This window comes from Mirounga angustirostris, unplaced genomic scaffold (genome assembly GCF_029215605.1).
Source record: "Mirounga angustirostris isolate CCGP_5_RB_7025 unplaced genomic scaffold, mMirAng1.0.hap1 SCAF_3, whole genome shotgun sequence".
Taxonomy (NCBI): Eukaryota; Metazoa; Chordata; class Mammalia; order Carnivora; family Phocidae; genus Mirounga; species Mirounga angustirostris.
Window position 1 is genome coordinate 12,328,054 of NW_026991711.1, and position 14,926 is coordinate 12,342,979.

General features: G+C 41.7%; 1 protein-coding gene across 9 annotated transcripts in view; it reads left to right on the forward strand.

Moving 5' to 3' along the window:
• DOCK9 (dedicator of cytokinesis 9) overlaps window positions 1-14,926 on the forward strand; it is a 326,271-nt gene that overhangs the window by 170,082 nt on the left and 141,263 nt on the right. For all 9 annotated transcript variants that reach the window (XR_010409934.1, XM_045869641.3, XM_045869646.3 and 6 more), the window contains exons 10-13: window positions 9,052-9,126; window positions 9,968-10,108; window positions 10,423-10,626; window positions 11,251-11,373. Coding sequence is in view for 8 of the 9 variants with exons in the window: in XM_045869641.3 (XP_045725597.1) it covers window positions 9,052-9,126; window positions 9,968-10,108; window positions 10,423-10,626; window positions 11,251-11,373 (543 nt within the window). In the remaining variant the exon portion in view is untranslated. The remainder of the gene's footprint in view (window positions 1-9,051; window positions 9,127-9,967; window positions 10,109-10,422; window positions 10,627-11,250; window positions 11,374-14,926) is intronic.

Consider the following 14,926-nt stretch of genomic DNA (forward strand, 5'->3'; position numbering starts at 1 on the left):
GCTGAGGCTGAGGTCAAAGAGGTTGCTGCCTGTGTTCTCCTCTAGGATTTTGATGGACTCCTGTCTCACATTTAGGTCTTTCATCCATTTTGAGTCTATTTTTGTGTGTTGTGTAAGGAAATGGTCCAGTTTCATTCTTCTGCATGTGGCTGTCCAATTTTCCCAACACCATTTGTTGAAGAGACTGTCTTTTTTCCATTGGACATCTTTCCTGCTTTGTCAAAGATGAGTTGACCATAGAGTTGAGGGTCCATTTCTGGGCTCTCTATTCTGTTCCTTTGATCTATGTGTCTGTTTTTGTGCCAGTACCATACTGTCTTGATGATGACAGCTTTGTAATAGAGCTTGAAGTCCGGAATTGTGATGCCACTGGCTTTGCTTTTCTTTTTCAACATTCCTCTGGCTATTTGGGGTCTTTTCTGCACTTGATCTTAGCCAAAAGGCTGAGAAGTGATATTCAGGGTCTTTTCTGGTTCCATACAAATTTTAGGATTATTTGTTCCATTTCTTTGAAAAAAGTTGATGGTATTTTGATAGGGATTGCATTGAATGTGTAGATTGCTCTAGATAGCATTGACATCTTCACAATATTTGTTCTTCCAATCCATGATCATGGAACGTTTTTCCATTTCTTTGTGTCTTCCTCAGTTTCTTTCACAAGTATTTTATAGTTTTCTGAGTACAGATTCTTTGCCTCTTTGGTTAGATTTATTCCTAGGTATCTTATGGTTTTGGCTGCAATTGTAAATGGGATTGACTCCTTAATTTCTCTTTCTTCTGTCTTATTGTTGGTGTATAGAAATGCAGCTGATTTCTGTGCATTGATTTCATATCCTGCTACTTTACTGAATTCCTGTATGAGTTCTAGCAATTTTGGGGTGGAGTCTTTTGGGTTGTCCGCATAAAATATCATACTATCTGCAAAGAGTGAGAGTTTGACTTCTTTGCCAATTCGGATGCCTTTGATTTCTTTTTGTTGTCTGATTGCTGTGGCTAGGACTTCTAGTACTATGTTGAATAGCAGTGGTGATAGTGGACATCCCTGCCGTGTTCCTGACCTTAGGGGGAAAGCTCTCAGTTTTTCCCCATTGAGAATGATATTCGCTGTGGGTTTTTCATAGATGGCTTTTATGATATTGAGGTTATGTACCCTTTATCCCTACACTGTGAAGAGTTTTAATCAAGAAAGGATGCTGTACTTTGTCAAATGCTTTTTCTGCGTCTATTGAGAGGATCATATAGTTCTTGTTCTTTCTTTTATTAATGTATTCTATCACATTGATTGATTTGTAGATGTTGAACCAACCTTGCAGCCCAGGAATAAATCCCACTTGGTCGTGGTGAATAATCCTTTTAATGTACTGTTGGATCCTATTGGCTAGTATTTTGGTGAGAATTTTTGCATCCATGTTCATCAAGGATATTGGTCTGTAATTCTCCTTTTTGATGGGGCCTTTGTCTGATTTGGGGATCGAGGTAATGCTGGCCTGATAAAATGAGTTTGGACGTTTTCCTTCCATTTCTATTTTTTGGAACAGTTTCAGAAGAATAGGTATTAATTCTTCTTAAATGTTTGGTAGATTTCCCCTGGAAAGCCATCTGGCCCTGGGCTCTTGTTTGTTGGGAGATTTTTGATGACTGCTTCAATTTTCTTAGTGGTTATAGGTCTGTTCAGGTTTTCTGTTTCTTCCTGGTTCAGTTTTGGTAGTTGATACATCTCTAGGAATGCCTCCATTTCTTCCAGATTATCTAATTGGCTGGCATATAAGAACATATTATGAGCAACTATAATTGTATTTCTTTGGTGTTGGTTGTGATCTCTCCTCTTTCATTCATGATTTTATTTATTTGGGTCATTTCTCTTTTCTTTTTGGTAAGTCTGGCTAGGGGTTTATCCATCTTATTAATTCTTTCAAAGAACCAGCTCCTAGTTTTGTTGATCTGTTCTACTGTTCTTTTGGTTTCTATTTCGTTGATTTCTGCTCTGATCTTTATTCTTTCTCTTCTCCTGCTGGGTTTAGGCTTTCTTTGCTGTTCTTTCTCCAGCTCCTTTAGGTGTAGGGTTAGGTTGTGTATTTGAGACCTTTCTTGTTTCTTGAGAAAGGCTTGTATTGCTATATACTTTCCTCTTCGGACTGCCTTTGCTGCATTCCAAAGATTTTGAACAGTTGTGTTTTCATTTTCATTTGTTTCCATGAATTTTTTAAATTCTTCTTTAATTTCCTGGTTGACCCGTTCATTCTTTAGTAGGATCCTCTTTAGCCTCCATGTATTTGAGTTCTTTCCGACTTTCCTCTTATGATTGAGTTCTAGTTTCAAAGCATTGTGGTCCGAAAATATGCAGGGAATGGTCCCAGTCTTTTGGTACCGGTTGAGACCTGATTTGTGACCTAGGATGTGATCTATTCTGGAGAATGTTCCATGGGCACTAGAGAAGAATATGTATTCTGTTGCTTTGGGATGGAATGTTCTGAATATATCTGTGAAGTCCATTTGGCCCAGTGTGTCATTTAAAGTCTTTATTTCCTTGTTGATCTTTTGCTTAGACGATCTGTCCATTTCAGTGAGGGGGGTGTTAAAGTCCCCTACTATTATTGTATTGCTGTTAATGTCTTTCTTTGCTTTTGTTATTAATTGGCTTATATAATTGGCTTTTCCCATGTTAGGGGCATAGATATTTACAATTGTTAGATCTTCTTGTTGGATAGACCCTTTAAGTATGGTATAGTGTCCTTCCTCATCTCTTCTCTTATTATAGTCTTTGGTTTAAAATCTAATTTGTCTGATATAAGAATTGCCACCCCAGCTTTCTTTTGGTGTCCATTAACATGGTAAATGGTTTTCCACCCCCTCACTTTCAATCTGGAGGTGTCTTTGCCTCTAAAATGAGTCTCTTGCAGACAGCATGTCAATGGGTCTTGTTTTTTTATCCAATCTGATAGCCTGTGTCTTTTGATTGGGGCATTTAGCCCATTTACATTCAGGGTAACTATTGAAAGATATGAATTTAGTGCCATTGTATTGCCTGTAAGGTGACTATTACTGTATATTGTCTCTGTTCCTTTCTGGTCTATGTTACTTTTAGGCTCTCTCTTTATTAGAGGACCCCTTTCAATATTTCTTGTAGGGCTGGTTTCATGTTTGCAAATTCTTTTAGTTTCCGTTTGTCCGGGAAGCTTTTTATCTCTCCTTCTATTTTCAGTGACAGCCTAGCTGGATATAGTGTTCTTGGCTGCATATTTTTCTCATTTAGTGCTCTGAATATATCATGCCAGTCCTTTCTGGCCTGCCAGGTCTCTGTGGATAGGTCTGTTGCCAGTCTAGTGTTTCTACCATTGTAGGTTACAGACCTCTTGTCCTGAGCTGCTTTCAGGATTTTCTCTTTGTCTCTTAGACTTGTAAGTTTTACTATTAGATGTCAGGGTGTTGACCTATTTTTATTGATTTTGAGGGGGACTCTCTGTGCCTCCTGGATTTTGATGCCTGTTTCCTTCCCCGAATTAGGTAAGTTCTCTGCTATAATTTGCTGCAATATACCTTCTGCCACTCTCTCTCTTTCTTCTTCTTCTGGGATCCCAATTATTCTAATATTGTTTCGTCTTATGGTATCACTTATCTCTCGAATTCTGCCCTCGTAATCCAGTAGTTGTTTATCTCTCTTTTTCTCAGCTTCTTTATTCTCCATCATTTGGTCTTCTATATCACTAATTCTCTTCTGCCTCCTTAATCCTAGCAGTTAGAGCCTCCGTTTTTGATTGCACCTCATTAATAGCCTTTTTGATTTTGACTTGGTTAGATTTTAGTTCTTTTATTTCTCCAGAAAGGGTTTCTCTAGTATCTTCCATGCTTTTTTCAAGCCCAGCTAGTATCTATATAATTGTCATTCTGAACTCTAGGTCTGACATCTTAACTAATGTCTGTATTGATTAGGTCCCTGGCAGTCGGTACTGCCTCTTGTTCTTTTTTTTTGAGGTGAGTTTTTCCATCTTGTCATTTTGTCCAGACAAGAATAGATGAATGAGAGAACAAAACGCTAACAGGGTAACAATGACCCCAGAAAAAATACACTAAACAAATCAGAAGAGACCTGAAACTGGGGGAAAAGAAAGGAAAAGAAAGAAAAAAGAAAAAGAAAAAGAAAAAAAAAGAATATGATCAAATATGATCAGGCTGTTGAATAGATCAGTGCCACACACTAGATTTTAGGTGTATTTTGGTCTGTTAAAAGAAGGTGCCTCCCAAAATTTTAAAAAAAGAAAAACTTATATATGTACAAAGATAAGGGTAAATACAATGAATGGATGGAATATGACTGTAAAGATGGAAATCATAAAAGATTTTATAAAAGGAATTGATAAGTTGGTTGAAAAAAGAAAGAGAAATTAAGAAAAAAAAGGGAGAGGGGCGCCTGTTAAGCGTCTGCCTTTGGCTCAGGTCATGGTCCCAGGGTCCTGGGATCGAGCCCCGCATGGGGCTCCCTGCTCAGCGGGAAGCCTGCTTCTCTCTCTCCCACTCCCCCTGATTGTGTTCCCTCTCTCACTGTGTCTCTGTCAAATAAATAAATAAAATCTTTAAAAAAAAAAAAAGAGAGAATGTGATCAGGCAGGAGACTAGAACAAAGCCATACAGTAGAGATTTAGGCTGTATTTTGGTCTGTTAGAAGAAAGTGTATCCCAAAATTTTAAAGAGAGCACAACTTATATATATATACAAAAAGTAAGGTTAACTATAATGAAGGGATAGACTATGACTCTAAAAATGAAAATTAAAAAAGATTTAAAAAAAGATTTGATAAGATGATGTTTTAAAAAGGGAAAAAAAAAGGAAAAGGGAAAAGAAAAATAAAAAAATAGAAAAAGAAAATTAAAAAAAATAACTTTGAAAGACTAAAGAATCTTGGGGAAAAAAGCCATGAGTTCTATGTGCAGTATTCCCCTAGCACTGGAGTTCTGTCATTCTCATTGATCAGTAAACTTGGTCTTGGCTGGCTGTTCTTGCTGATCTTCTGGGGGAGGGGCCTGTTGCCGTGGTTCCCAAATGTCTTTGCCGGAGGCGGTCTGGGCTAAGTAATCTGCTCGGGTTTGCTCTCAGGAGCTTTTGTTCCCTGCAAGCTTTCCGTACAACTTTAGAGGAGGAGAGTGAAAATGGTGGCCTCCCGATCTCCGCCCCGGAGGAGCCAAGAACTCAGGGCCCCGCTCCTCAGTGAGCCCCCAGAGAAAAGCAGTCAATCACTCCCATCTCCCGGTCTCTGGCCTCTCTCCGTGCTCACCCAGCCTGTGACCGAGCATTTCTATCTCTGGCTTACGACCCCGTGTGGAGTCTCCACACCCAGCAGATCCCTGTGGTGTGCTCCCGCACCACTCCTCCTGGGGGAGGAAGGGGAGTCTCCCCGGATCTGCCGCTTGTGGGGTCCCTGCTGGAGGAACAGGGGCCCGACTGTGCTGCAGATCACAGTTTATGGCCACCCCGAGCTGAGAGCCCGCGCCTCAGATCCATCTCTGCAGCGGCTTCCCCGCTCCAATACCTGGGAGCTCTGCCGCACTCAGGCACCCCCGGTCTTTCTGTGACACCGAGGGTCCTGAGACCACACTGTCCCGCGAGGGTTCCACCCCCCGTTTAGCCACTGGAGAGACGTCCCTCAGTGGAGCCGACTTCTAAAAGTTCCAATTTTGTGCTCTGCTGCTCTATCACTTGCCAGAAGCGGCCATCGGAGGCCCCCTCCCCGCCATCTATCCTCCCGAATATCGCCTCAGATTCACTTCTCTCCATGTCCTATGTTCCAGAAAGTGGTCGCTTTTCTGTTCAGAGTTGCTGCTATTCTTTTCTTCGATCTCCAGTTGAGTTCGTAGGTGTTCAGAATGGTTTGATCCCTATCTAGCTGAATTCCTGGGGCCAGACAAAATTTAGGTCTCCTCCTCCTCCATCTTGCTCCTCCCCCTCCCAGGCTTCCATTTAAATGTGTTGAGTTCTTGAGCACGGTATTTATCCCTTGTGCGTCAGTGTCTCCTTTTTTAAACAAGGATCATACTAGGACCCACCTCCTAAGGTTGTACAAGTTTTAAATGTGCACTTAGGATAATATTTAGCATAGAGATGTTGGCTATTGTCCATAAATATTTGCTTTTATCATTGTGACGCTTTCAGGTATCTGTTATTCCCTGGTTCTGGGGCAAAGCCCTGCCCTTCCTGAGCCACATTATCTTTCTGCCTAGGTTTTACTTGGTAATTCCTTCGAACACTAGTTATCAGGTATCCCTTCTGTTTAATGCATTCATTGTAAGCCTTGGGGGATGGGGAGGAACTTTTAAGGATCTTTGCGTTTGCTTTTAATCAATGACCTACTAGAGCTGTCAGTGTATCTAAGGTAGATGATAGGCTTTTAGGTTATTTTTACTTCTAAAGTTGTCCCTTCTTTCCCATTAAATGGTTTCTCTAGTGAAGAATATTATCCCTTGGATATTAGTGGCAACATCAGGATGCTTTGAGTCTATTTTGGCTAGTTGTTGATTTTTTTTTCTTTTAATGTGTCTGCATCCCTGGTTGCCCTCTAATTATATGGATCTCATAGCAGTCATCCATGCTCTGTTCATTTCTGATCTCGGATATAGTCTGCTTGAGACAACAAGCGTCTTTGAGAAACGCGCCAGGAATTGTATCTACATTAAGAATCCATTGCTCTGCTAGAGTGTCTGAGATCACAGGATCTGCCTTTGTTGAAGGACTCAAGCAGAAAATCAGAAGTAGAATGCATTACTTCTGGTGGTGGCTTGCAGCACCTAGTACTGACGTTTTTGTTAGGAAACATCATGGATTGTATACAAAGCAAATTCTTTGGGTTCAGTTAAGTATATCGTACATGGACACGTTCTGGCTCTTTTGATGTGAAAAGTTAGGAATGGTGATAGGCAAGGTAGAGTTAAAAAGTTGTCTTATTCCACACAGGACAGCTCAAATCAAACGATTTCTAGGAATGTAGGAATGCTTCTCATCTCCAGAAGCCTTAAAGCTCCCGTTGAGAACATCAAGATAAACCTTGCTCTGCAAAGAGACTCTAGCCCTCATCTTGTTTTTTACCCAGAAATGAAAGTGGAGTCCAGGGAGGCTAAGTGGCTTGCTCACGTTCATATAGCTAGTTGACAAGTGAACTAGATCTAGAACATAGTTTCTTAGTTGGTATTCTGGTGGTCATTTCATTTTGCCAGACATAGACCATTGGTTTTCAAACCTAGTCATGATAGAGTTTGGGTCATTGCTGAGAACCAACCTATTATAACAGCTACATGACTGAGTATATTAGGAAGCTGCTCAGTTTCTCATTAGCCATAATCTAGCACTGTAATTAATAGACCGTGTTCAGCCCCCAGCAGAGAGGACAAGACACTCTCCCCACTGTAGCTGTCACTGCCCCATCACATGCTGAGATGTGACCCGGTCTGTGGGGAAAGAACAGATGAGAGAGGACATCCTATTCCGACTCTGTGGACTTAACCATGGAGACTGAGAGTAATAAGAACAGGATACAAATTTAGAGGCACCAGGCATGAAAAATGATGTGGTTGGCAATAACTTCCATCTTGTGAATGTCTTAGAACCTTCTTACTGTTCCCAAATTCCACTTCTCCAGCCCCATCTCTGCCTCCATATGTCTCTCTCCCTCCATGGCTTCCCTTCTTGCCATCCCTTCAGTGTTGAGGCCCTAAGAATTCTGTCTGCAAACTCCTTCACATTTTCCCCCAGGGAATCTCAGCCACTCTTGGGGTTCTCTATTCCTACCTCTAGACTGATGTTCTCCGCATCAGTAATTTCAGCCTTCCTTCCTACCCTGGGCTCAAGTGCCATCTCTCTGTCCACAGGCATCTCCATGTTCTATCACCTTCTCCACAAACCTCCTCTTCCTCCTGACTTATCAATCTCAGTTAATGGCTACCCACATGAGGACTAGACTTTGTTATGGGCTCTGCTGTGGGATGGGGAGGCAGCTGTGATAAAGAGCCCCTGTGGGCCTCTTGGTCTTAACCCTTTGAACCCACTGCCTCAGCCCTGCCCAAGGGGTTCTTTTAAAATGCAGAACCTGGTTATTTTATTCCCTTGCTTAAAATAGTGCATTTGGATTTTTTGGCTTCTGAAGAAAATCCTCAGTCCCTACATACAAATACCAGATTCATTTCTCTTTACTTTTCCCATCGTGCCCAACCATTCAATTGTAATAAACGACTTGACCATTGCTCAGATGTGACTGTAGATTTGTACCTGCAGTACCTCCTCCCAGAACTCCCTTCTTTCCTGTCAGATGTTCTTGTACTTCAAGGTAGGCCTTCTTCTGGGAACTGTTCCCTGACTGCCATCCCCTGGGCCAGGTTAGCACTCACTGTGCCTTATGCTTGCTTTGCCATTCTTATCGCCTGTTTATGTTCTGTCTTCGCTAGTATTCCTTGGGGACAGGTGCTATGTTTCATTCATGTTTGTGTCCCTAGTGCCTGACACATAGTAGGTGCTCAAAAAATATTTATTGAGTGGATCAGCAATACCCCCTCCTGCCTGCCATAAACACCAATGGCAGGCCTTCAAGATCTGCCATAGTTTCTCTATCCCACAATTCAAAAATACTCCTTTCTCTTCCTGGGCTGATACCTCAGTCTTCCGTGTACCCAAAATTCTTTCTACCATCTGGCCTCATTTCCACTCTGTGGGTCTCTTTTTCATTCAGCCCCCAATGTTCATGTTTTCCTACTTTTTACTATTCAAATTCCACCCCTTCATTCATAGCCTGTCCCCTCTTCCATTACTTTATGAAGGCTTTCTTGATAGTAATGCTTAATTACTCTCTTTTGCTTTCTTTGATTGTTTCTGACCCTCTAGGATCAGGTCTTCTCATGTACTACCTCCTTGATAGTCTGTCCTTGTTCATCGACGTGCAGTTGACTCTCCAGAATGAGAGCAGAGTTGTCTGGCAGGCTGGCTCCTCAGGATGGGACAAACATGTTTAAACACCTCTGTAAGAAGAGGGTTTTTTTAAATGTAATTTTTATTTTTTGTTTGTCTTGTTATCAGAGTACCAGAGAAGCAGAAATCAAACTGAAAAGTGAAAGCAGAGTTAAACTTTTTTACTTGGACCCAGATGCCCAGGTACGAACTATTCTAATGTTTACATTTTAAAACTAAGTCAGGGAGAGAAAATGTTTGACAGATTATATGTTTTGTTTATTTGTGTGTTTGCTTGTTTGTTTACCTTGGATTGACAAGCAACATAACAACAATATAGAAAATTCAGGGGAAAAGGAGAAATGAAAAACAACCATAATCTCATCACCGCACCACTACCACTGTGAGTGTAGATTGTTGAAAACTGAGAGATTTATCCAAAGATGTCCTCAAGTCTACAAAGAATATATAATTTACCCCATAGAATGACTGTCAGGAAATAGTAAGCATCATTGCAGATGCCTAGCGGGCAGTGGTGTTTCCTGACTCGTCAAAGGCACATACAGGCCACATCTGTGCTCCCAAAAGGCCAAACCCAGTGGTAGGGACCTCCAAAGCTGCCCACGGTGGGTGACGGTTCCGCTGTATGTTTCCCCTTTTCATTTGTGACCTTTGTATCTGGCTTATTGATGTGATGTTTTCAAGGTCCATCCATGTTGTGGTGTGTGTCAGAATTTCCTTCCTTTTATGGCTGAATAATATTCCACAGTATGGATATACCAGATCTTGCTTATTTGTTGATGGACACTTAAGTTGTTCATAACCATAATGTCTAAGCTCTGTATAATAATCCGTTGAGTAGACATACCATCATTTGTTTGACCATTAACATAAGCTATATAAACTTATAAAACAGTAACACTATTGTGAGTAAATGAGTACATATAGCTTTTCCATATTTTACGGAGTTTCCTTAGGATATATTTATTAGATTTTTTTTTAATGTGAGCATAATGTATTTATGTATTTACATTTTCTTTTAAAGAAGCTTGACTTCACATCAGCTGAACCCGAAGTGAAGCCATTTGAAGAGAAGTTTGGGAAGAGAATTCTTGTCAAATGCAACGATTTGTCTTTCAATTTACAATGCTGTGTTGCAGAAAATGAAGAAGGACCCACCACAAATGTAATTTTTCCCTTTTAAAAAATATTTTACAAAAATATTCAGAGGTTGCCGATGTGCCTATTGCAGTGCAGTCGGGACAGAAAATCCTAGTTCGTGATAGAGAAATGCAATGTCTAGGTCAGGATGCGGAGAGTTGTTCAGCCTCAGGGACAGGATGTTTGTGACAAAGGATAGGGATGGAGACTGTTTCTCTTTAGCAGTAATTTATAGCAACAATTATAAATAGGTTTAGTAATTTCTTCTTTGATAGCAGCGTTCTTTCCCCCCAGCAGTTCGAGCCATAGTGATGGTCTGGATGGTTTTGTTTTGTTCAGGTAGAGCCTTTCTTTGTTACTCTATCCCTGTTTGACATAAAATACAACCGAAAGATTTCTGCCGATTTCCACGTGGACCTGAATCATTTCTCCGTGAGGCAGATGCTGGCCACCACATCCCCGGCTCTGATGAACGGTGGCAGGCAGAGCTCGCCTGCCCTTCAGGACATCCTTCATGAAGCTGCCATGCAGTATCCGAAGCAGGTGGGGGACATGAGCCCGGCAGGCGTACTGCTAAGACTTACCTTGCAGAGCCTGTGTGAATGCGTAATGAGACTTTGTAATGCACACCTGGTTGGAATGAGACTGTTGAGTGTATTGACAGCATCTATAATTAGGGAGTAAAAGCAAGCTGAGAGACGAAGAAATGGTGTTTGACTTCTCATTTCTTTTTTTCTAAACTTTCTGCTAGTGCTCGCTTCGGCAGCACATACACTAAACTTTCTGCTAGTCCCCCCCACCCCCCAACCAAATTGCCCTTTTTTTTTTTTTTAATTTTATTTATTTATGTGACAGAGAGAGAGGGAGAGCACAAGCAAGGGGAGCGGCAGGCAGAGGGAGAGGGAGAAGCAGGCCCCCCTCTCAGCAGGGAGCCCGATGCGGGGCTCGACCCCGGGATCATGACCTGAGCCCAAGACAGATGCTTAACCAACTGAGCCACGCAGGTGCCCCGCCAAATTGCCTCTTTGATCAGATGGTGACCTAGTGATGAAGCACCGGGTGCCTCTGTTTCAGCAGTCTTTGCTGCTTTAGCAGGTTTAACGTTCAGGGGATTTGTTTAACGTGGCTGTGCATTTTACTCACTAAAGAAAATTGTTTGTTCCCTAGGGAATATTTTCAGTCACGTGTCCTCATCCTGATATATTCCTTGTGGCTAGAATTGAAAAAGTGCTTCAGGGGAGCATCACGCACGGCGCTGAGCCATACATGAAAAGTTCAGACTCTTCTAAGGTATGGGTGACTTTTACGCTTTGTGATGATAAACAGCGATTAGAAAAGAGGGCTCTCTGTCAAAATAGAAATGCTTAAAGAAATCAGAGTTAGGCCCTATGTATACTCTAAATGATGTGCACTACTTTACATAGATTTACTCTTATACTTAACCTGATGTGTCCAGTTTTCAATGAAAAGTAGTCCCATATGTATATAAAATGCTTCACTTATCCAGACGATCCTGATATCCTAAAGTAATTGGCAAAGCTGGAATTACCAGCGTAACAGTAGATTTTCTGTCATTAAAAAGTACATATATTATATTCAAATAGAGTTCATTCCGCTCGTTGATGTGTCTCTGGGATTCTGGAATTCCCTTTGGGTCCATTTACACTGAAATGTGAGGCTGGAGACTGGGGGATGGTCTGGCTCAGGTGGTCTGGCCAGTAAGGTCAGTGCTTCAGGTCCCCTGTTTGGTCACACACGGCAGGTTATGGTGGCAGAAGTGGTGTGACTCAGGTAAAAAAAAGGGAAGGGAGACATATAAGATGTGTGTTTGGTGTATTTTTGTTACTTTGGTGTATGTTCATTAGTTGGGGAGTGCCTTGCTGTCGACACACACAGACTTGAATATTAGAGGTTATCTAGTCCAAGACCTCCTTTCAGGCATTCGGAAAATTGGGGTTTACTAAGGTTTAGTTACCTGCTCAGTGTCCCACAGCTATTGTGACCAAAGGCACTTGCCTGTCACCTTCTAGCACATCAAGCTACCTGGTTATGTGAGCTCTTGAGTGCCGTCTGGGCCGGTTTTACAGTATTTTTTATAAGTGGTCATCTGAGAGATGACCCTGCTACATTGACAAGGACTGGTCAGCAGCAGGAGGGGACACTCCCCAGGCTCTAAGGGACATTTATCAAGCAGATTCAGAGCTTCCCCTCTTCCTGTCTGTGGCTGCACATACACCACAGGTGTGTCCCCAGGATGGAGGGCAGTTGTTAAAGAACAGGTTGTAGGAGTCAGAGACCTGGGTACTGGTCTAACCAGTGTTAATGAGCCTGGCTACTTTGGAGAGGTCATGTTACCTCTCTGAGCTCCGGTGACCCATCTGTAGTTGAAGGATATTGCCACCTGCCCCACCTCCCTCTCAGGAACAGTGCTGAGACCGCACGGATCATGTACGAGACATTGCTGGGGATGCTGCAAATCACTGACACGCACAGGACATCGTTATCATTTATCACCCTCAGCAGGGAAAGCCCATTTCCCAGGTTCACTGCTTCCAACAGTATGCCTTTCTGGCTGATAAAAGCTGCGTAAAGTTTGGTCCCTGGAGAGAAGCTATTTTATTTTTTAAATTAAGTTTGTAAAACCTTGGATGAGAAGCTCTTTTAGCTCCACGGTGTTTTGATTAATAACCAATGAAGGCCCAAGTAAGCTGTCCTCCTCTGACTATGTATGTAAGTCATTTCCAGGTCCTAAGTGCACCATCTTTGTTCTTCTGCTTGCCACATGCATGGTTTGAAATTTGGCAGCTCATGTTGGTGCAGAATCACATTTCACTTTGGGCTATACTTGATGCTCTACTCCACACTTCCCAGTGTCTGTCGAGCATCTGTGCAAGTCTCCTCTTCCTTCTTTACTTATGGAATGGGAAGCTCAGCCATGGGTACATTATTCCATGCATTCACACCTCCAAAGTATTAAGGCAGAGATTAACATTTTGTATCAGAATAGATTTTATATCAACAGTTTTATATCAGAATAGAAGTTTTGGCAGAGGTATTACTGAGGAATGATTTTCTAAATGTATATCAAAATTATTTCTTACTGTTTTCCAAGATGGTCTAGAACATAATTTAGAGTGAATTTTGTCTTGGAGGAGGAAACTTTTATGAAAAGTCTCTGTAGGTGTCTGCCATGAATAGATTAAAAAAGAAGAAAGAAAAAGAATGAAAGAAAGGAGGGGGGAGGGAAAGAAGGAAGGAAAGAAAGGAGGGGGGGAAGGAGGGAAGGAAGAGAAGGGAGGGAGGGAGGGGAAAATACCCTAGAGGGCAAAAATGAGTTTTTCAGTCTTTTGCATAGCTTATGTTCCATTTGCACCCTCAGTAAGTCTGTGAGCTCAGACCCTATTTGCTGCAGGGAACAGTGAAACTTATTTGAAGCCTGTGTTTTAGCTTTAAATTTTATGCAAACATTACATTTTACTCCACAACATAGTCATTATTGTTAGGACCTAAAAGTAATAGTTTCTATCTGAAAACGTTTGAGTAAAATCACCCCTCCAGGAAGGTAGGCCATTTTACCCTATGACTGGGTACCCCAAATCCCCACAAGAGCATGCCCAACTGGAAGAAGAAAGGGAGGGGCTGAATGAGCTGCTGACATGTTTCAATCAAGACATGTTTCTAATTCACTCTCAAGGGCAGCAATTCCCACAACACAGTTGTTGTAGAATCATAACTTTAGGCAACTGGAAGGGATAATGAAAAGTTCTGTGGTTCATGCCCTTCAGTTTTAAGGTGAGGAAAGTGGATCCCAGAGAGGTTTAATGGCCTGGAGTCACACAGCTGGTTTCAGTTTGACTTAGAGACAAACCGCTCTATTCTACTTACGAGTCTTCTCGATGAGCCCTTCTCAGAGCTGGTGCACACAGATCACCAGAGGTCTGCACAGAATGCAGGTTCTGACCTGGAAGGTCTGCGGCGGGGCCTGAGACTCTGCATTCCTGGCACGCTCCCCGGTGATGCTGAGGCTGCAGCTCTCTAGTGCCCACCTCGATTCACAGGCTCTAGATCACGATTCCCAAAATTGGTTTGACTGTCATGTGCGTAAGTATTGTAAAAGGCCCACGAGCATACTGCTCCGACTGAATCAGACTTTGCATTGGTAGCAGTGCCTTATCCCAATACCAGCAAATTTGGGGAAATGGTCATCTGCTTGAGCAGTAGGGGTGGAGTTGATTCATATACCTGCCATGTGTGCATCTTAGGCCAAAGCGAATCTGCTTAACTGTGCACTATAGGGTTAATAAGTCAACCCACAACGAATGAAAATTGATCATTAAGAAGTGAAAATAGCAGTAATTTACACTTAGAAACTGAGAATATAGCAATTAAAAACTCTGGCCTCACTTAAGTCAGCACCTATAATGTCTTAAATAATGAATATGTATCCCCCAAATTGTGGGAATTTGCACAAGCCGATGCACAGTGGGAACTGCGCAAGCTTAGTATTATCATTAGAATTCTCATTTAAACTTTAGGTAATGTGATATATTTTGGTGGGAATACCAAGTATTAGCAATTGTTAATAACCAGCTGGACTAATAAGTAGCTATAGTCATAAAGAACTATGAAAGCCTATGAGATGGTGTGCTTGTGGCCCATAAAAACAACATTTTAGAAAAGACATAACATTTTAGAAACAGTCCTCATTCTATATTCTTTGAAAATCACTGCTAGCAGTTGCATTAAACAGAATACTCTGTACCTCGTGTAAATCCAGCCATATTCATTATAGTAACCTGTGCTTTTCCATGTATCTGGTACTATGATAAGAGCTTGTTTAATG